At 42.8% G+C, this 19,362-nt stretch overlaps 1 protein-coding gene across 2 annotated transcripts in view; it reads right to left on the bottom strand.

The window, feature by feature from the left end:
- The window catches only part of MAP1S (microtubule associated protein 1S), a 111,988-nt gene that overhangs the window by 37,290 nt on the left and 55,336 nt on the right, over window positions 1-19,362 (bottom strand). For both annotated transcript variants that reach the window (XM_056518084.1, XM_056518085.1), the window contains 2 exons: window positions 18,546-18,689; window positions 15,354-18,459 (listed from right to left, as the gene is read on the bottom strand). In XM_056518084.1, coding sequence (XP_056374059.1) covers window positions 15,354-18,459; window positions 18,546-18,689 — 3,250 coding nt within the window. The remainder of the gene's footprint in view (window positions 1-15,353; window positions 18,460-18,545; window positions 18,690-19,362) is intronic.

Below are 19,362 nucleotides of genomic sequence, written 5' to 3'. Positions count from 1 at the left end.
TCAAATCAACCTTCCCCTCTCCTGCAAGAGAGAATGCTGGAGGGGTAAGAAATCTGCTGCATTTGGGAGCCATCACTCAAGTTCCGACATCGGAGAGGAGTCAGGGTCACTACTCTTCCCTCTTTCTGATCCCGAAGCCAAATGGGTCGTTCAGAACTATAATAAATTTAAAATATCTGAACAAATTCATTTCCTACAGAAGATTCAAAATGGAATCAATAAAAACAGTGATTCCCATGATAGCTCCCAATGCAGTAATGATTACCCTAGACCTCAAAGATGCGTACTACCATGTACCTATTCACCCGGAGCATCAGAAGTATCTCCGGTTTGCGGTCAAGATAGGGGATCAAATCTTCCATTACCAATTTGTGTGTCTTCCTTTTGGAATCTCATCAGCTCCGAGGTTATTCACAAAGATAATGGTGGAGGTAGTAGCACATCTTCGTCTACAAAATATAATTTTGATCCCTTATTTAGACGACCTGCTGATGACAGCCTCCTCAAAACATCTTCTCCTATCTCAATTGGATCTGGCAATACAGCATCTCCAGAACTTGGGGTGGATTGTTAATCTAGACAAATCGGATCTTCTTCCATCCCACAGAAAGATCTGTTTAGGCATGCTGTTGGACTCAACTTTTCTACCTCCAGCAAAAATAGAGACTATCCAGTCAAAGATAAGAAAATTTCAAAAATCAAAACTGGTGTCTATAAAGAGAAGCAATGTCAGTGTTGGGGTCTATGATCTCCACGATTCCTTTGGTCAAATGAGCTCAATTCCACTCAAGACAGCTTCAGGCTCAGACTCTTTCTGTATGGAACAGATCTCAACTGACGCTAGACAAAAAAGTCACATTAACCCCCGGGGTAGTGAGGTCTCTAAATTGGTGGTTGGTAGCCACAAACCTAAAGAAACGGGTCCCTTGGCTGTCAGATCCAGTCCTTGTGACTACAGATGCAAGTGCCTGGGGATGGGGTGCTCATGTACAGGGACAGCACTTCCAAGGTAGCTGGCCTCCTCATCTAAACAAGTTTTCCTCAAATTACAAGGAACTAAGAGCTGTGTGGGAGACCCTTGTGTCAGCCAAAACTCTCCTTCTCAATCAAGATATAAAAATTTACTCAGACAATTCAACAACAGTAGCTTTTTTGAGACATCGGGAGGGCACAAGGCACAAAGCTCTTCAAGCTATTGCGGCCAGACTCCTTGCTTGGTCGGAAAGAAATGTCTCCTCCATTACGGCCGTTCATCTGAAGGGATCCTGCAATCAGATAGCGGACTTTTTAAGTCTGAGGACCCTGGGAATGGTCCCTAAATCCTTCTGTGTTCCATCTACTGGTTCTCAAGTGGGGTCAACCCTCTATAGATCTGTTTGCCTCCCGACAGAACACCAAGACCATTCAGTTTTACTCTCTAAATCCGAGAGAAAGGCCGTTGGCAGTAGACGCATTAGCTCAAAATTGGAAATTTCCTCTGGCCTATGCCTTTCCTCCTTTTCCTCTGATTGCAAGAACTCTAGCGAAGATCCGAGACAGCAATTTAAAAGTGATTTTTGTGGCCCCATACTGGAGAGGGTGGTTTTGTCTATTGAAAAGTCTAGCGATAGAACCCCTCTACCTCTAGTGGAAGACCTTCTGTCTCAAGGCCCAGTATTTCATCAGGGTCTACAGAACCTACATCTTACGGCCTGGATTTTGAAGAGTCAAATTTGAGGAAACAAGGTCTGTCTCCAAAAGTCATTTCTACATTATTGAAGAGTAGGAAACACTCTACTTCAAAAATATACCTAAAAATATGGAAGAAATTTCTATCCTGGAGTAAACAAATTGAGCCAGACCCATCTCATCCCAATTATCCACAAATTTTGGATTTCCTTCAAGAGGGATTTGAGAAAGGACTCTCACTTAGTACATTAAAAGTCCAAGTGGCAGCGTTGGGGGCTTTGATCATCAGATTGCAGATCATCGTTTGATTAAAAGGTTTTTTAAGGCGGTTTCTAGACTAAAACCTAAAACTCCAATCCGTACACCCTCTTGGAACCTTAACTTGGTGCTATCTGCTCTCACTTCTCACCCCTTTGAACCTCTAGATCAGTGTTCTATAAAATTTGTCACTCTAAAACTAGCTTTTCTCATAGCTATTACTTCTGCTAGAAGAGTTGGAGAAATTCAAGCCCTGTCAATCAATGAACCATACATGTCCATATCTGATGACAAAATAACCCTCAGCCTAGATCCTTCTTTTCTCCCTAAAGTGGTTACTGACTTCCACCGGTCTGAAGAAATTTTTCTTCCTTCTTTTTGTAATAATCCAAGAAATCCACAGTAAGAGAAATTTCACATGTTAGATGTTAGAAGATTTCTTCTCTATTATTTGGATGTCACAAGACTTTGGAGGAAAGACTCTAATCTTCTTTTGCAGTTCCAAGGTCTGGGTAGGAAAGCTTCCAAAAGTACTATAGCCCGGTGGATCAAGAGTGCCATTGTTGAGGCGTATAAAGTTAGTGGGGAACAAGTCCCTAACGGTCTGAAAGCTCATTCTACTAGAGCAATGTCAACATCCTGGGCGGAAAGATCTGCTGCCTCAATAGATCAGATTTGTAGGGCAGCTACATGGTCAAATCCCCATACCTTTTTTAAACATTATAGGCTCGACTCATCAGAGTCTCATGATTTGGCCTTTGGTAGAAAGGTTCTGTAGGCCATTGTCCCTCCCTAATGATGTTTATTTGGTATTTCTCATGTGGGCTGTCATGGTGGACAATATGTAAAGATAGAATTACCGTATTTATCGGGGTATACCACGCACCAGCCTATAACACGCACCCTCATTTTACCAAGGATATTTGGGTAAAAAGTTTTTTACCCAAATATCCATGGTAAAATGAGGGTGCGTGTGTGCGCGTGTATACCCCGATACACCCCCAGGAAAGGCAGGGGGAGAGAGGCCGTCGCTGCCCACTTCTCTCCCCCTGCCTTTCCTGGGGTCTAGAGCCCTGCTGCCGGCCCTTCTCTCCCCCTGTCTATCGGCGCCGCTGCCCGTTCTGTCCCCCTGACTATCGGTGCCGGCACCCGGCACCGCTGCCCCGTTGCCTCCCCCCATCCCCGGTGGCATAATTTCCTGTTGCCGGGGTCGGGTCCGCGCTGCTGCAGGCCTCCGGCGTGCGTCCCCTGCGTCGTTGCTATGCACGGCGCGGCGCACTGACGTCATGCGCCGAGCCGTGCAGCGCACCGATGTCATGCGCCGCGCAGTGCATAGCAACGACGCAGGGGACGCACGCCGGAGGCCTGCAGCAGAGCGGACCCGACCCCGGCAACAGGTAATTATGCCACCGGGGATGGGGGGAGGCAACGGCGCCGGCAATGGGATAGTCAGGGGGACAGAATGGGCAGCGGCGCCGATAGCCAGGGGGAGGAAGGGCCGGCAGCAGGGCTCTAGACCCCAGGAAAGGCAGGGGGGAGAGAAGCGGGCAGCGACGGCCTCCAACTGCCTTTCCTGGGGGTGTATCGGCATATAACACACACATAGACTTTAGGCTAAAAATTTTAGCCTAAAAAGTGCGTGTTATACGCCGATAAATACGATATTTACTTACCGATAATTCGTTTTCTTGAGTCCACCATGACAGCCCCATTATTTCCCTCCCTTTTTTTGGTGTTGGGGTTGTTTTCTTCTACTGGCATTACTTTTTCTGGTGTCCCTTTTTAATTTGTAAAACACTGGGGAAGGTGTCGGGGGGAGGGGCTTTTAACCTTGTTTCCTGTTCCTATTAGGTCCTATGGGACCATCTCTCATGTGGGCTGTCATGGTGGACTCAAGAAAACCGAATTATCGGTAAGTAATTCTATTTTGTGACGGGCGATAGAAATGGGAGAATTAGTGCATGAACTATTTCTCCCGTTCATTCACCCATCACAAAATAATTTAGTGACAGGTACTCTTTAAAAAATTATAAACTACATGCACCAAAATATGTTTAAAATTGTCATCTTCTGAACCCTATAATTTGATTTGTCCGCATATGGGGATATATGAGAGCTAATTTTTTGCGCCGTGATCTGAAGATTTTATCAGAACCATTTTTGTTTTGATGGAACTTTTTGATTACTTTTTATTATTTTTTTTAGGGGTATACAAAATGACCAAAAATACACAATTCTGGACTTCTGGAATTTTTTCTATGTATACGCCATTGACCGTGCGGTTTAACTAATGTTATAGTTCGGAGATTTATGCATGCGGCAATACCACATATGTTTATTTGTTTACTTTATTTTTTTAAATGGGAAAAGGGGAGGATTCAAACTTATTAGGGAAGGCGTTAAAAAAATCACATTTAACTTTTTTTTAACACCATTTGTTAGTCCCTCATAGGGGACTATTATAAGCAATCTTCTGTTTGCATATACTGTTCAGTGCTATTCCCTAGCATAGAAGTGATCAGTGTTATCGGCGCTCTGCTGCTCCAGCCTGGACGAAAAGCGTCGATCGGACGGATATGGAGGCAGGTAGGGACCCTCCCCCATCCATACTGCTGTTTGGGACGCCACGATTTCACCACGGCAAGCTAAAAAAAGCCAGACTCCGCTACAGGGAACGGTTTAGTTTTAGACGCGGCGATCAACTATTATCACCGCGTCTAAGGGGTTAAGGCTGGGCATCCCCGCGATCTGTGATGTTCGGCATTAGCTATGATGCGGGGTCAGCCTGTGATACCACGTTGTAGCACGGGAGCGGGACCAGGGCATACAGGTACGCCCTTGGTCCTTAAGGTGTTAAAGTACAATAATAAAAGAAAAAAAAGTCATCATTGGATGACTGAAGGAGTAACTATTTGCTGGGTGACCCCAAGTGATTTGTCACATCAGCTTGATTGTGCTTTGATGTAGCACACTTTTTTCATGGTTGGATGTGCTTGTATTACAGTATAGCACTCCTAGCTTGGATATAATTATATTTGCTTTTAGCAGTTATAATTTGGATCAAAGATTATCGAGTACATGCACGGAACGGCACTGATTGTACTTTCTATTTTTATTGAGTATATATTAAAAGTGATGTTTTAAGCCACCTCTATTCACTGGTGTTGGTCAGTTGGTGATTATTAGTTACATTGAACCACAGGTGAAAGAAAAAACAAAAAGACTAAAAAGTTAGTTTTACCGTAAAGTGTACAGCGTAGAAATGAAACTCTCCAATAGTTCCAAAACTGTGGTTTTCTTTTCAATTTCCCCACAAAATGATATTTTTTGGTTATGCCGTACATTTTATGGGAAAATAAATAAATAAATTACAAAGTACAATTGGTCGGCCAAAAAACAAGCCCTAATATGGGTCGGAGGATAGAAAAATAAAAAAATAAAAAAAGTTATGGCTCTTAGAAGGAGAGGAGAAAAAAAATTACAAAGCAAAAAAGTAAAATGGTCTGTCCTAAAGGCCAAAATGAGCTTTGTTCTTAAGGGGTTAAACAAGCTCTGGTAAAATAAAAAATAAGCTGTGAGTGGTTGCCATGGGGGAAAAAAAACTAATTGTTTTAGTTTCAGACAGATTGATAGATCTGGGTCATCATGTTGACTAGGATGTCTATCAATTTTAATATTACAATCATTGTTCGCTCAAACTAGATACAACCGTTTATCAACAATGGCAATTATATTGTTATGGCCCACGTTTATTCTTTACTCGCTGTTTTCATGTACTTTTGGCATTCATATAGGTTTGTTTAACAGTTAAGGACTTGTTCATACAGCCGTCTGTCCCTGTACATTTCCTCCCGTCTGCTTTCCCGTTCAAGGCTTTTACTAAAGGCTTTCAAACGGTTGTAAAGGGATCCCATTGATGTCAATTGAATTTTTTTTTTTTTAATCCTTTTGTCAGCTGTTTGCACCCGTTTGCTTTCCTTTCAATATATATATATATATATTTATTTATTTTTTTGCAGGAGAAAGGACGGTGCAAGCAGTATTTTTTTTCTCCCGTCAAAAATAACTGAATAGAGACAGACATTATAAATTTAACACTGAAGTCTATGGGTAACAGATTAAAAATGGAAGAGCCTTTAATGTCTCCATTTTCACCCGTTTTTGATCAGTTATTACTTTTGAGCATGCGCAGAAAAGGTGTGAGGAACCAGGAAGTAGCCAGACAATCAAAACAAAAAATAAAACTGATTAAAAAAACTGATGCTACAGGATGACACTTAATGGCATCCTTTTGCATCAGTTTGCACCTGTTTGTTAATATGGTCTGTTTAGCAGCAAAGACGGGAGAATAGCAGGACTGTAGAAAACGGCCCTATGAGCCTAGCCTAAATGACCACATACTGAATAGTGCCTAGCATCCATAGCTTTGTCTACAAAATCCCAATCCACCTACTTCCATTACAAGAATTAGCAGCAAAGGAAACACTGCTCTGCATGTTCTTCACTACAGCAGAAGCTTGAGCATTCTTCCTTTCATCTTTTGGTTTGATGCACTAACTACAAGCAAGTAGCAGCCATTTCATTACTGCAGGTAGGTCATTTGACTACACTCAGATCAGGTGTCACAGCAAGGTCTGTCATAGGTCAACAGACTTCCTGTGAAATACAGGAACACAAACTATCAGATTCCTCCTGGCCGCATCAAGCAGCAACCAGCAGTGTATTAGAAGTTTTTAGAACAGGAACTTTGGGGGATGCCAATTATTTGTTTTATTTTTACTGCATCCAAGAATAATAAAAAATAAATTTTATAATGCTAGGATACCCCTTTAATAATAGCCAATGTTGAACTATACAAAAAAAAAAAAAAAAAAAAAAAAATTATAATCCTTTAAAAAAGGGGTTGTCCTGTGAAAATGTTCTTATCCCCTATCCAAGTCTAGGACTCTTATCTCTGATGCTCCCACACAAAATGTACGGAGCGGGTGCAGTCTACAGCATGCACTCGTACTGAGAGCTGGGGGTTCCCAGCAGTCATGCAACCACAATCAGATACTTATTATCTACTATGTGGATAGGGTATGATATCTTAACTGGACAGCTCCTTTAAAATTCTTTGAGCCATAGAAAATATGTTTGTGTGGGAAAAAAATAAATAAATAAATCTATCACTTTAAAAATGACAGACCAAAAACCTAAAGGTTACATGTGAGAAATTATGTGAGGAGCATAGATAGAAAAACATGAATATTTGCAGGTATTTATATCAATTTTATGTATATGTCCAAAGGCTGCAATTCCCCTGTTTTTCAGAAGGGCCATTCACACATCTGTTATTCACCATAAATGATTATGGGTGGGTCGAGCGCACATGCATGTTGCATGAAGAAACGACCATGGATTTTACCTTTTGCATTACAACGGGTGATAGTCACAGAAGCATTTGTGTTTAAGATGCTTATTATTGCCTGTTCTGGGACCAATAAAAATTCTTGGTGAGAAATGACAAATAAGAGAAAGCATCCCCCAGATGCAGTTTTGGACCGGACCTAAAACCGTAGTAAACTACGGTTTTAGGTCCGGTCAGGAAACCGCATACGGGTCAAAACTGAGCCGACCGGAGTCACCGCTCGACTCCGGTCGGGTCATTAAAGTAAATGGAGTCACGGGCTGATCCGGCCGGGGTACGGGAGCGCCCGGTTTGCCCCTCCCCCTGCCGGATCCGACACCCGTATGTACAAAACGTGGTGTGATTGCACCCTCAGACTAATTTATACCATTGCCCCTCTCTGCCCCTCCAAAAAATCCAAACAAGTATGCCTAGATCACATAGCACTCGCCTCTCAAACCCCCCTTCATGGTCTATTCACACGTACAGTATGTGCAGATTTGATGAGCAGGATTTTCTGCTGCAGATTTCAATGTAAACTGAATACAGCTTGAAATCCTGCGCATATAATAATCTGCGCATAATACTGTAATTGTGAATAAACCCTTAATCTTTGTTTTTATCCTAAGGTAGGGGACCATTAGTTCAGTATAGAACGAAAGGGTATTAAAGAGTAGGGATCGACCCGATTATGGGCACGGCCGATATTATCGGCCGATATTCACGTTTTTCCCCCGTTATCGGTATTGGCTTCTAACCTGCCGATAATGCGCAAAACAAGGCGTGCGCACGAATTGCAGGACTTCAGTCCCGGCCCGAAGTTCAGGGCCGAGACTGAAGTCCCGCGATTCATGCGCACGCCCTGTTTTGTACGCAATCTAGTTTTGTACCCTTTGCAAATACACAGCTGACAGGATGGTGTTGCGGGAGCTGTCCGCTGTCCCGCTCCTCCACCCACTCACCTTTCTCATGCTGCTTCCATCTTGCAGTGGGAGTGAGAGCCGCGGGGACGCCATCCACGGCAGGCCGGCGTGATGACATCACATCATTGCGCCGGCGCCCGGATATAACGTCCCCGCAGCTCTCACTCACATTACTAGAGCGTACTAGCGTGTGAGAAAGGTGACCACTGCTCTGCTCGGGCGCTGTATGGATGGACGGGCAAATTATAAGTGAGGTGCGCAAATATAAGTGAGGGGCACATGTCAGGGGGGTATTATATGTGAGGAACATGGGGCATTATATGTGGGGGTCACAGGACGGTGTATTATATATGAGTGGCGCATGACAGCCCCCCCCGTCATGTGCCCATATAATGCCCCCCTGACATGTGCCCCAGACTTATAATACCCCCTGTCCTGTGCCCCTCACATATAATGTTCCATGCCCAATGCCCCATGTCCCCTCACATAAAATGCCCCCTGAGGGGGCATTATATGTGAGGGGCACAAGACATGGGGCATTATATGTGAGGGGCACAGGACAGGGGGTATTATAAGTCAGGGGAACATGTCAGGGGGGCATTATATGGGCACATGACAGGGGCCCCTCATATATAATGCCCCATGTCCTGTGCCCCTCACATATAATGCCCCATGTCCTGTGCCCCTCACATATAATGCCCCATGTCCTGTGCCCCTCACATATAATGCCCCATGTCCTGTGCCCCTCACATATAATGCCCCCTGTCCTTCCCCCTCAGGGGGCATTATATGTGAGGAGCACATGACAAGAGCCCCCCTGTCATGTGCCCATATAATGCCCCCCTGACATTTGCCCCCCACTTATAATGCCCCCCTGCCCTGTGCCCCTCACATATATAATACACCCTGTCCTGTGCCCCTCACATATAATAACCCCTGAAGGGGGCAGGACAGGGGGCATATGTGAGGGCACATGACAGCCCCCCCCCCCCCGTCATGTGCCCATATAATGCACATATAATTCCCCCCCCCCCCCGACATGTGCCCCAGACTTATCATACCCCCTGTCCTGTGCCCCTCACGTATAATGCCCAGTGCCCTGTGACCCCACATATGCCCCATGTCCTGTGTTCCTCATATATAATGCCCCCTGTCCTACCCCCTCAGGGGGCATTATATGTGAGGGGCACAGGACATGGGGCATTATATGTGAGGGGCACATGACAAGAGCCCCCTTGTCATGTGCCCATATAATGCCCCCCTGACATTTTCCCCTCACTTCTAATGCCCCCGTCATGTGCCCCTCACATATAATACCCCGTCCTGTGCCCATCACATATAATGCCCCCTGAGGGGGTAGAACAGGGGGCATTATATGTGAGGGAAACATGGCGGGGCATTATATGTGAGGGGCACATCACAGGGTGCATTATATGCAATGGGCACAGGACAAAGGGCATTATTATGTGGGGGGGGGGCAGGACGGGTTATAGTTATTATATGTGGGGGCACAGGGTGGGGTATTATTAATATATATGATGGGCACAGAGTGTTTTGCATTTCAGAGGTATAGGCCGGCATTTATCATTGTAGGTGTAAGTGGAGCATTTTTCTACACCTTTTTTTGTGAGCACTAAATTTATTAAAAAGGTAGCAGAGCGTTTTGAAATTTTGTGCAGGTCACATTTCTGAAATTTCTCTCTTCACACACACCAAAAAGCCAAGTCTGGGCTGGTGAAGTTTTAGAGACTTTTTCGTGGCTTTGTGCCTTTTTTGCGCCTATTCACAAAAAAGCGCAGTTCATAAATAGTGTTGCTCGCGAATATTCGCAATGCGAATATTATTCGCGAATATCGCATATTCGCGAATTCGCGAATTTCGCGAATATCGCGCTATATATTCGTAATTACGAATATTCGTTTTTTTTTTTTTTTTTTTCTTCACAATACACATCACAGTGATCATCCCTCTCTGCTTCCAGCTTGTGTGGTGTAAAGAAGGCTGTAATACTACTGTGTGAGACTGGCGTGCGAAAATTCGCATATGCGAAAATTAGCATATGCTAATTTTCGTATATGCGAATTTTCACATTTGTTAATTTTCGCATACGCGTATTTTCGTATATGCGAAAATAAAACGAGAATATAACGAATGTGCGAATATTCGCGAATATATGACGAATATTCGTCCATATATTCGCGAATATTCGCGAATTCGAATATGGCCTATGCCGCTCAACACTATTCATAAAACCTTTATATATGTGTATTGCCAAAAATCACTGGATTGCAACTCAAACACAAAAAAAAAAAAAAAAAGGCACAAATAAACTCTGCTTGCGCCTTTTTTGCACCATATTTAGGCACAAAAAAAACCAAACAGTCTAAAGACAATAGTGTATATTATAAGGAATTCTTGGGGTAGTATGGTTTTTATGGGCCACAATAAATTATGGTATTGTATTCAGAGGGTGCATGGTAAGGTTATATTCAGAGAGCACAGTATGTAGTAGTATTATAAATCAGAGGGTACAGTGTGTTGTAGTAATGTACAGAGGGTTCAGTGTGTAGTGGGTCAATGGTAGTATTATTTTCAGAGGTTACGGTGTGTAGCGGTTTTATATACAGAGGGTACGGTGTGTGGCGGTATTATATTCAGAGGAAACAGTAGTACTACTTTTAGCTTAGTGAAATGTAAAGTTTGTCACTGTATTGTTTGTGTGCACACTTTCATTAATCTGTACTGCTCCAATAAGTAAAAGGCTAAGAGCATCCCAGTATGTACTGGCCGGGTGAGCATGGCAGGAGTACGACTGCTGACAGCATTTACACTCCTATCAGCATCAGTAACGGCCAGGTACATGCTGGGATCTCGTTCATATTAATATTGATAGTTTTTTCTTCATCCACAACTTACTCTAAACCTCACTGTAGCTTGTTGTAACCCTCTTCTTTCAATGCAGATGGATGCACAAAGAAACAGTAAAAGTATAATTTGGGACTATTTGAGTGAACCCGTCCCAGGACAGGCAATGTGCAACACATGCAAAACCAATGTGAGCATGGGATCTGCAACTGCAAAAACAAAGAATACATCCAATCTTTGGACCCATCTAAGAATTCATCATGTTGAATTATTTAATGGAGCACGGAAAACAAATGAAAAGGAATCATGTGAAACACCAACTCTATTCCAGACAAACATAAAAGACCTATTTCAGAAATGCAGTGGCAAAAGTCCGATGAAAGATCCCAACTTCTGGACAGGGCAATCATAGAGATGATGGTTACGGATAAACAGCCATTTACAATGGTGTCTAACTCTGGCTTTAAGCGCTTGATGTCCATAGTTGAGCCAAGGTACACACTGAAAAATGAAAAGTTTTAAAGAAGCGAAATGCTGCCAAAGATTCATCAGAAGGTGATTCAGAAAGTAAAAACAATATTACAACCAGAGAACACCGGCAATTCACTCTCATTCACTACGGCCTGCTGGTCCTGATCAACAGAATCACTAATGAGTCTTACGTGTCACTTCATTGATAATGGATGGACAAAAAGGCAGTTGGTTTTGAACACAAAGGTGATGCAAGGATCCCACACTGGCGAGTACATCAAAGAAATGTTTCTAGGCATGCTTGATGACTGGGGGATAAGCAAAGATAGAGTGCTGCTTGTGCTTCGAGAAAGCGGAGCAAACATGGTGAAAGGAATGAGGCTTGCTGAAGTGTCAGATCTCAGCTGCATGGCACACACCCTGCAACTTGTAGTAAATTATGGTCTGTCAAGCCAGAGAACTTTGATCGACATAATTGCCATGCTAAAGAAGTGCGCAAGTCATTTCCACCATTCATTCATTGCCAAGCACCGACTGAGGTGCATTCAGTCAGACCTTGGCCTTCCCAAAAGCAGCCTGATTCAGGCTGTTCCAACAAGGTGGAACTCCACACTTCACATGTTACAAAGAATGCTGGAACAGAAGCGAGCTCTTAGCATCGATGCTGGTGAGGATGGAGGCTATTCTTGCCCTAATGCTGATCAGTGGGAGATTGTAGCAAGTCTTATTCAGACCCTCCTCCCAATAGAGGAAGTGACCCTAGAGGTTAGCCATAACGACTCAAGTGTGTCATCAGTTATTCCATGTGTGAGAGTGCTGAAGATGCTTCTTCAAGAGAATGAAGGGCCCACTACATATGGAATTAAAACACTCAGGGAGGTTATGAACAAAAGCCTCAACAAACGTTTTTTGAAGTATGAATAGAATATAAACGTAGTGTTGGCATGTAATTTAGATCCTCGATTCAAACATCATGCTTTCTCTTCTGATAATGTATTGGCCAAGGCAAAAAAAATGGCTGACAGAAGATTATATGCAAAAGGAGGTGCAGGTTCTAGAAAGGTCACATCTGGAAGAGCCTGATGCTACTACTAGTACTAGTCTGGAAGAGCAAGATGATGATGCAACAGAAACCTACAATTTCCCAAAAAGGAAACACATGGAAAAAAAAGTCTTAAACATGGCCAAATCGATGCCATGTTCAGCGTTTTATTGGGGCCTCATGTAGGGGATTCTCTAAGTTCATCAAAAGTCAGCCTTGACAATGAGCTTAATCTTTATTTGAAAGAACCAGTGATCAATAGAAAGGGCAATGCACTTGAGTGGTGGAAAGAAAAAGAGACACGCTTTAAAACTCTTGCTTCTTATGCCAGAAGATACCTTTGCTCTCCACCCTCCTCTGTACCTAATGAGCGTGTTTTCAGTAAAGTGTCAGCAATTTATGAAAGAAACAGAAGCCGTTTAACAAGAGAACATGCAGAAATATTGTGCTTTCTGCACTACAATGTACTCCTTCTCAACTAGAATTATTGAAGAAATTCTAAAGTTTTAGATTACTTTAGCATACTTTTCATAAAAATGTAATTTAATGTCTGTCTTAACTCACTTTTTTGTAACCTTGAAGCTGGATAGCAGGTTAACATGGCTTGGCATTCGTTGAATGATCTGGGTTGCTCCAGGAACTGGTCCTGTGTGTACTGCCCACTACTATTTCCTCTGCTACCCAAGACCAATATCTGTATGATTGATGACTAATCGTATTGTCTAGGTCTACCCTTATAGGTTATACTACCTATCATTACTCAGCTAGAAAGCTTAAAGGGGTAGTCCAGTGGTGAAAAACTTATCCCCTATCCTAAGGATAGGGGATAAGTTTGAGATCGCGGGGGTCCGACCGCTGGGGCCCCCCGCGATCTCTCTGTACGGGGCCCCGGCTCTCCGCTGAGATAGCGGGTGTCGACCCCCGCACGAGGCGGCGGCCGACACGCCCTCTCAATACATCTCAATGGCAGAGCCGGAGATTGCCGAAGGCAGCGCTTTGGCTCTGCCATAGAGTTGCATTGAGGGGGCGTGTCGGCCGCCTCTTCGTGCGGAGGTCGACACGCCCCCTTCCCGCGGGCGTACAGATCGCGGGGGGCCCCACGGGTCGGACCCCCCGCGATCTGCAACTTATCCCCTATCCTTAAGATAGGGGATAAGTTGTAAACCACTGAGTCACCACTGGACTACTCCTTTAAGTTACTCAACATTTATCTTGTTTTAAATGTAATATTCTTTATTATATGCATTAAACCATGTGTTTACTTTAAATTGACACTAAGGCTAAGCAGTTAGGCAACAAAACAAATGTAGCTTAAAGGGGTACTCCGATGTAAAACTTTTTTAAATCAACTGGTGGCAGAAAGTTAAACAGATTTGTAAATTATTTCTGTTAAAAATTCTTAATCGTGCAGCACATACCATAAGCTTGAATATTGTTCTATGTTTTGGTCAATTATATGCAACTCCTCCCTGATGAAACCACCGTCTACTAGGTGGTAGAAACGCGTCGGTGGTTCTGTATAATATCCCATTTAAGCATTTGGGGCTGGCAGGGCCCAGCAGCGCCTCAATATGCTTGGTTACTAATGGTGATGACCAATTTTATGTTTATTTTTCATTTGGTGTTGGAATACACAGGCACTTTCTCATCATTGGTGGATTTTAAATAGAAATCTAGTAAAAGTTATGTATTAAGCACACCTGGTTGGAACAGACGCATAGCCTGTACATACATTGCATTCTTTATATGGTCAATACGATTAAAATGATACCCATGGCTAGATACTTTTATATTTTTGTACCGCTTAAAAAAAATCTAAAACGTTTTGTACAAAGTCAGTAATCTAAAATCACCCTATTTTGACCACCTATAACATTTTCATTTTTTCATATATAGGGCGGTATGAGGGCTCATTTTTTGCGCCGTCATCTGTACTTTTCGATACCACATTTGCTTATATAAAACTTTTCGATCATTTATTATTAATTTATTTATTTTTTTAATCAAATGTGACAAAAAAAGCAGCATTTTTGGACTTTAATTTCTTAAGTTTACGCCATTCACCGTACGGGATAATTAACATTTTGATAGTACGGACATTTTCGCACGCGGCGATACCAAATATGTTTATAAAGAAAAAAATGTACATTTTTTGGGGTAAAATGGGCAAAACTGACAATTTTCATTTTTATTGGGCGACACTTTTTATGTCCCCATAGGGGACTATCTATAGCAATCCTTTGATTGCTAAACAGCACTGATTAGTATTATCGGTCATCTTCTGCTCTGGTCTGCTGGATTGCAGACCAGAGCAGAAGACCCCGGGAGACGGCCAGAGCCAGGTGAGGGGACCTCCGGCCGCCATGCTGGATGATCGGATCGCTGCGGCAGTGCTGCGGGCAATCCGATCATCCATTCAAAAGTACCGCACCCCCGCAGATGCCGTGATCTGTATTGATCACGGCATCTCAGGGGTTAATGGCAGGCATCCGTGCGATCGTGGATGTCAGCCATTACGGGTGGGTCCTCGGCTGCTACTAGAAGCCGGAACCTGCCGTGTATGACGCGAGCACCGTTCCAATGCTCGCGGTCATACACAGGACGTAAATGTACGTCCTGGTGCGGGAAGTCCCGCCAAACCAGGACGTACTTTACGTCCGTGGTCTTTAAGGGGTTAAACAGGCAGCTAGACTAGTAGAATAACTTTGCACTATTTTGTTATATTAAAATTACCTACCTGCTGAAGCAAACCGACTTCCTGTAGGAGTTGCTTTGATTGTATTTCCAACACTGCGTCTATTAATAGCCTGTCTGGATTCCATCCCAGTCCTCACAGAAATGTCAGCCCTAACTGTGTTCGCTTTGGGAGTTTTCTCACCAATTCCTCTGACTTTTCCAGGTGGGCCTAATATTTTGCTGGTATTAGTACGAATGTTCAAAGTGGTTAAACGGCTCTGACCTTTTTTGTCACTAAGGTCTGAAGGCAGGGCCTCAGGATCAACCATGCATGTTCCAGGTTGAGGTAGTGTGGGCTGTGGATCCTTCAAGGGTGGAGGAATAGGATCCAAAAGTCTTGGTGTATTGTCCCCCTCAGAATCAGATGCTCCATCAATGGCAATTGAAGAACCCTCCTCAGGCCCAGAATCTGAAATTGTTGGCAATGACTCACTTACTGAAGTAGGTGGTGTTTCAGGTCCATTTGGAAATTTTCCAGGGGAGCATGGAGGCTTGGGTAATTCCTGGGAAGGATCACTGTCACTGTCCCGTGGACTTGCTACAGCATCTGATTTAGGATGCTCAAACTCACATGGTGAAACCAAGCAGAGATCAACATCATGGGGAGAAGCTGATCTTTCAGAATGTCCTTCATGTTCACTGGAGTGTGGCGCCCGAACAGGTAAGCTCAGGCCTACTCTACTTGCAGCATGGATCTCTGGTGATACATCTCTAGGAGACTCACTAACTGGAGGAAGTGTCTGCTCAAAGGAAGAAATTGATAGAGATTCATCCACTTCTGTGGAATGGGGAGAGCCAACTTCTGCAGGCAAGGAAGGAGTGGTGATTGTAGGAGATACATCAGGTAGATCCTCCCGAAATGGACTCAAAGACAAGCAGCTAGCTTGCTTCCCTTGAGAGGAATTTGAGTTCTCTTGAGAAGATTTTGGAGGAGACTTAAAATAATTGAGATTTTTTCCATCTCCAGAAGAAAGGACCTGTCCACTATTTTGTTGAGCCAAGGCTGGCAAGAGATTATCTGAAGTAAAAGGTAAGGTCATTTCCAAAGTGTTTTCTTCAGAGCTACCACAAGGATCCTCCAGCCAGTCTTTCCCATGATGCCCACTTTTGTATTTTTCTTGAATCTCTAGGTTTGTAGGAGTGAGGTCAAAATTCACACTGATTTCACTTCTGGGTGTTTTAGCTAATGGAGAAACAGATCCCAGGCCCTTAAGTGGACTTGTCTCCATGTAGCGGAATCCATTTGGGCTCTCTGGCTCAACTGCACTTAGACCATTTTCTGGTCCGTTTTCATGGTGGATATTGTTGCAACCCTCCGCACATGCAGCCTCACTTGATTTATTAGTCTCCTGAGAACTGCTAACTTCAGATGAGATAGGATTGCTACTTACTGCAGCTACATCTTTTTGAGTTGTTTGACTCTTTGTTTCCTTCACTTGCTCCTTCTTTGGAGGTTTGCCTTTTATAACATTCTTGGCACCAGCAATCATATCAGTTTTTACACCTCCTAGTTCTTTCTTCAGTGATCCTATTTTGGAAATGGGTCTCCTGGAGTCAGCAGGTGTATTTAATACTTTTTTGACATCTTTTACACCTGTTCGCGAGATTCTTTCTTCTGTTTTGCTTTCTTTTGGGTCTCTTTTTGGAGTCTCTGATCTGGTATCATTAACAGGAGGGCGCAAATCTTTCTTCACTTCTGGTTTTGTCACTTCCTTTTTTTTATCTGCTTGAATTTCATCCTTTTTCACAGATTTCTTTTCATCCTTTGTGGGTTCTTTTTTTACCAAAGCCTTTTCTTTCACAGTTTTTACTCTTGAATCAGACTTCAGTCTTTCAGATGCAGTTTCTATTTTACCCTTAACCTCTTTTTGTTTTTCACCCTCGGTTCCAGTTTCTTTACTGGTCCCCACAAGAGTTTTAGATCTGTCTTTTCCATCTGGACGAAGTTCTTTCTTTTGCACTTTAAACAATTTATCTTTTCCCGATCCAAGTTTTGGTTCAACACTTAGGCGCCCTGATCCAGATCCCAAACTCTCTTTGCTTTCAGCACGTCTTGGCTTTGCACCAATCCTATCTGAGTGACTGCAAACCATTATGTCCAGATCTTTTTGAGTTATAACCGGATCTTTCAAAAAATCTAAGTGTTTGAGTTTTTCAAGACCTTCAAAAATTTTATTCTGAGGCGTGCAGCCTGGGAACAAAACCCTAACAATCCTCTCAGAAGGGGCAGAAGGGTGCCAAACAAGTAGTGCACAGGCTGAAGTCAGAGAGGTTAGAGGTAAATCAGGTCTCTTATGTTCCTCATTTCCAAGCCACTTTTTGAAGGCTTCCAGATCTTTGCTGCCCTTTGCAGGGTTCAGAATATACATTTCTAATCTGCCAACACCCATCTTCTGAAAAAGTATAGTTGGCTCCACACCATTTCCGCTTCTGTACAGTGGTTCTGGATGAATACTTAGTTTCTCTAAATATTGAACTGTGCGGAAGGCCTCTTCTCTAACCCTTACCATACTGGGATTTTCTTCAGCAATCAGCTTATCTGCAGTGTTCATGAACACAACTCCTAGCTCTGGTGATACCAAATTCTTTAACCATTCATTGTTAGGTTGTGACTGAGAAATATCTTCTTCTATCTCTGCTATCTTTCTTAGTAGCAAGCTATTGATGCCAGGCAGATTGTCTAGACCCATGTGAGTGAGAAGGATTGAGTCCACTCTATCCAAATGACGTATTAATTTCCAAAATGGAGATCTAGCATCAGATCCACCATTCACTAACATGTTAAACCCATTTACAGCAAAGAATGCAGAGTCTCCCCTACCCCCAGGAAAAACATAGCAGCATGGGTTACATAACTTCAGGAAACCAACAGTTGTGGGAGATTCCAACAGTTCGAATGGAGATGGGGGCTCTAGTGACTCTGAGAGATACTCTGCTAACTCTAGCAAACCCTCAGTTTCTGGAAAGTTTTGATCCTTGTTGAACTGCAATTCAATAAAATCTTGTAGGCTGCATTTGTCAATCTGTGATAAATCCCAATTATCCGGGCAATAGACTGTCAAACACACACGAGCTGTTGGGTCAGAGGAGCCTAAAGTTTCACCAATCTGAGAAGAGAAAGAGTTGTGTGAGATTTTAGCTTTGTACATTACTATAGGCTTGCTTTTATATTTGCATCATAAATAGGAATCACCTCTTTGTCTGTAAAAATATGAATAAAGTCATCAATTAAGAAGCCACCTCCAGCTTGCAGGAGCATTTCCCCAGTGTCTTCAAGGAAGGGGCCAGTAAATACCAATAGCTTATGTTGCGAGGAGTGGCAGATCAATTTGCGGATCTGAGAAAAATAAAATAAAATTAAGAGTTTAAATGCAATGTAAATTAGTTGCTTAATAAGGTTTAACCACTCAAACAGGCTTGTCACCCCCCCCCCCCCTTACTGACCAGAAACATATTCCATTTTTTTTATTTTTAGCACATGCAGATTTTAAGCTATAAAGACATAAATCATTTCTGCATCTTTTTTCTCAGACTTTTATATAATTTTTATCTTAATTTTTTTTTTATTGCACTAGAGGGTAAAAAAGAAAACAGCTATAAACACAACAACTCCCGGGCATGTAATAGGTGCAAGGTCAGCAGCCTCGTGGTTTCTCCAAGCTTCGTTATAGCCAACCGGTATATAAGAAATGGAAGCAGATGTTAAGATACTTGAAACTTGGAACATCAGAAGGGTGCTTTCTCCAATAAAGTGAAAGTAAACCAATTATGTTGTGCAAACAATGAAAGATTTTTATTTTATAGGTGCTAAGCAAGTGAGCATTTCTAGCCCATATCAAGCACTTTGTCAGGCATAAAATACTGGACAGAGTATATACACACGTGTGTAAAACAAGTGAAGTTCCGGATCATTACATACAAAATATAACATATAACCATATCAAACCAAACTGGTATAAAAAAAAACTTAAACAATCATAATTACAAGTATAATAAAACAATATTAAAAA

Source organism: Hyla sarda, chromosome 1 (assembly GCF_029499605.1).
Source record: "Hyla sarda isolate aHylSar1 chromosome 1, aHylSar1.hap1, whole genome shotgun sequence".
Lineage (NCBI taxonomy): Eukaryota > Metazoa > Chordata > Amphibia > Anura > Hylidae > Hyla > Hyla sarda.
Note: the sequence above shows the minus strand (reverse complement) of the source record. Positions and strands in the feature narration are given on the sequence as shown.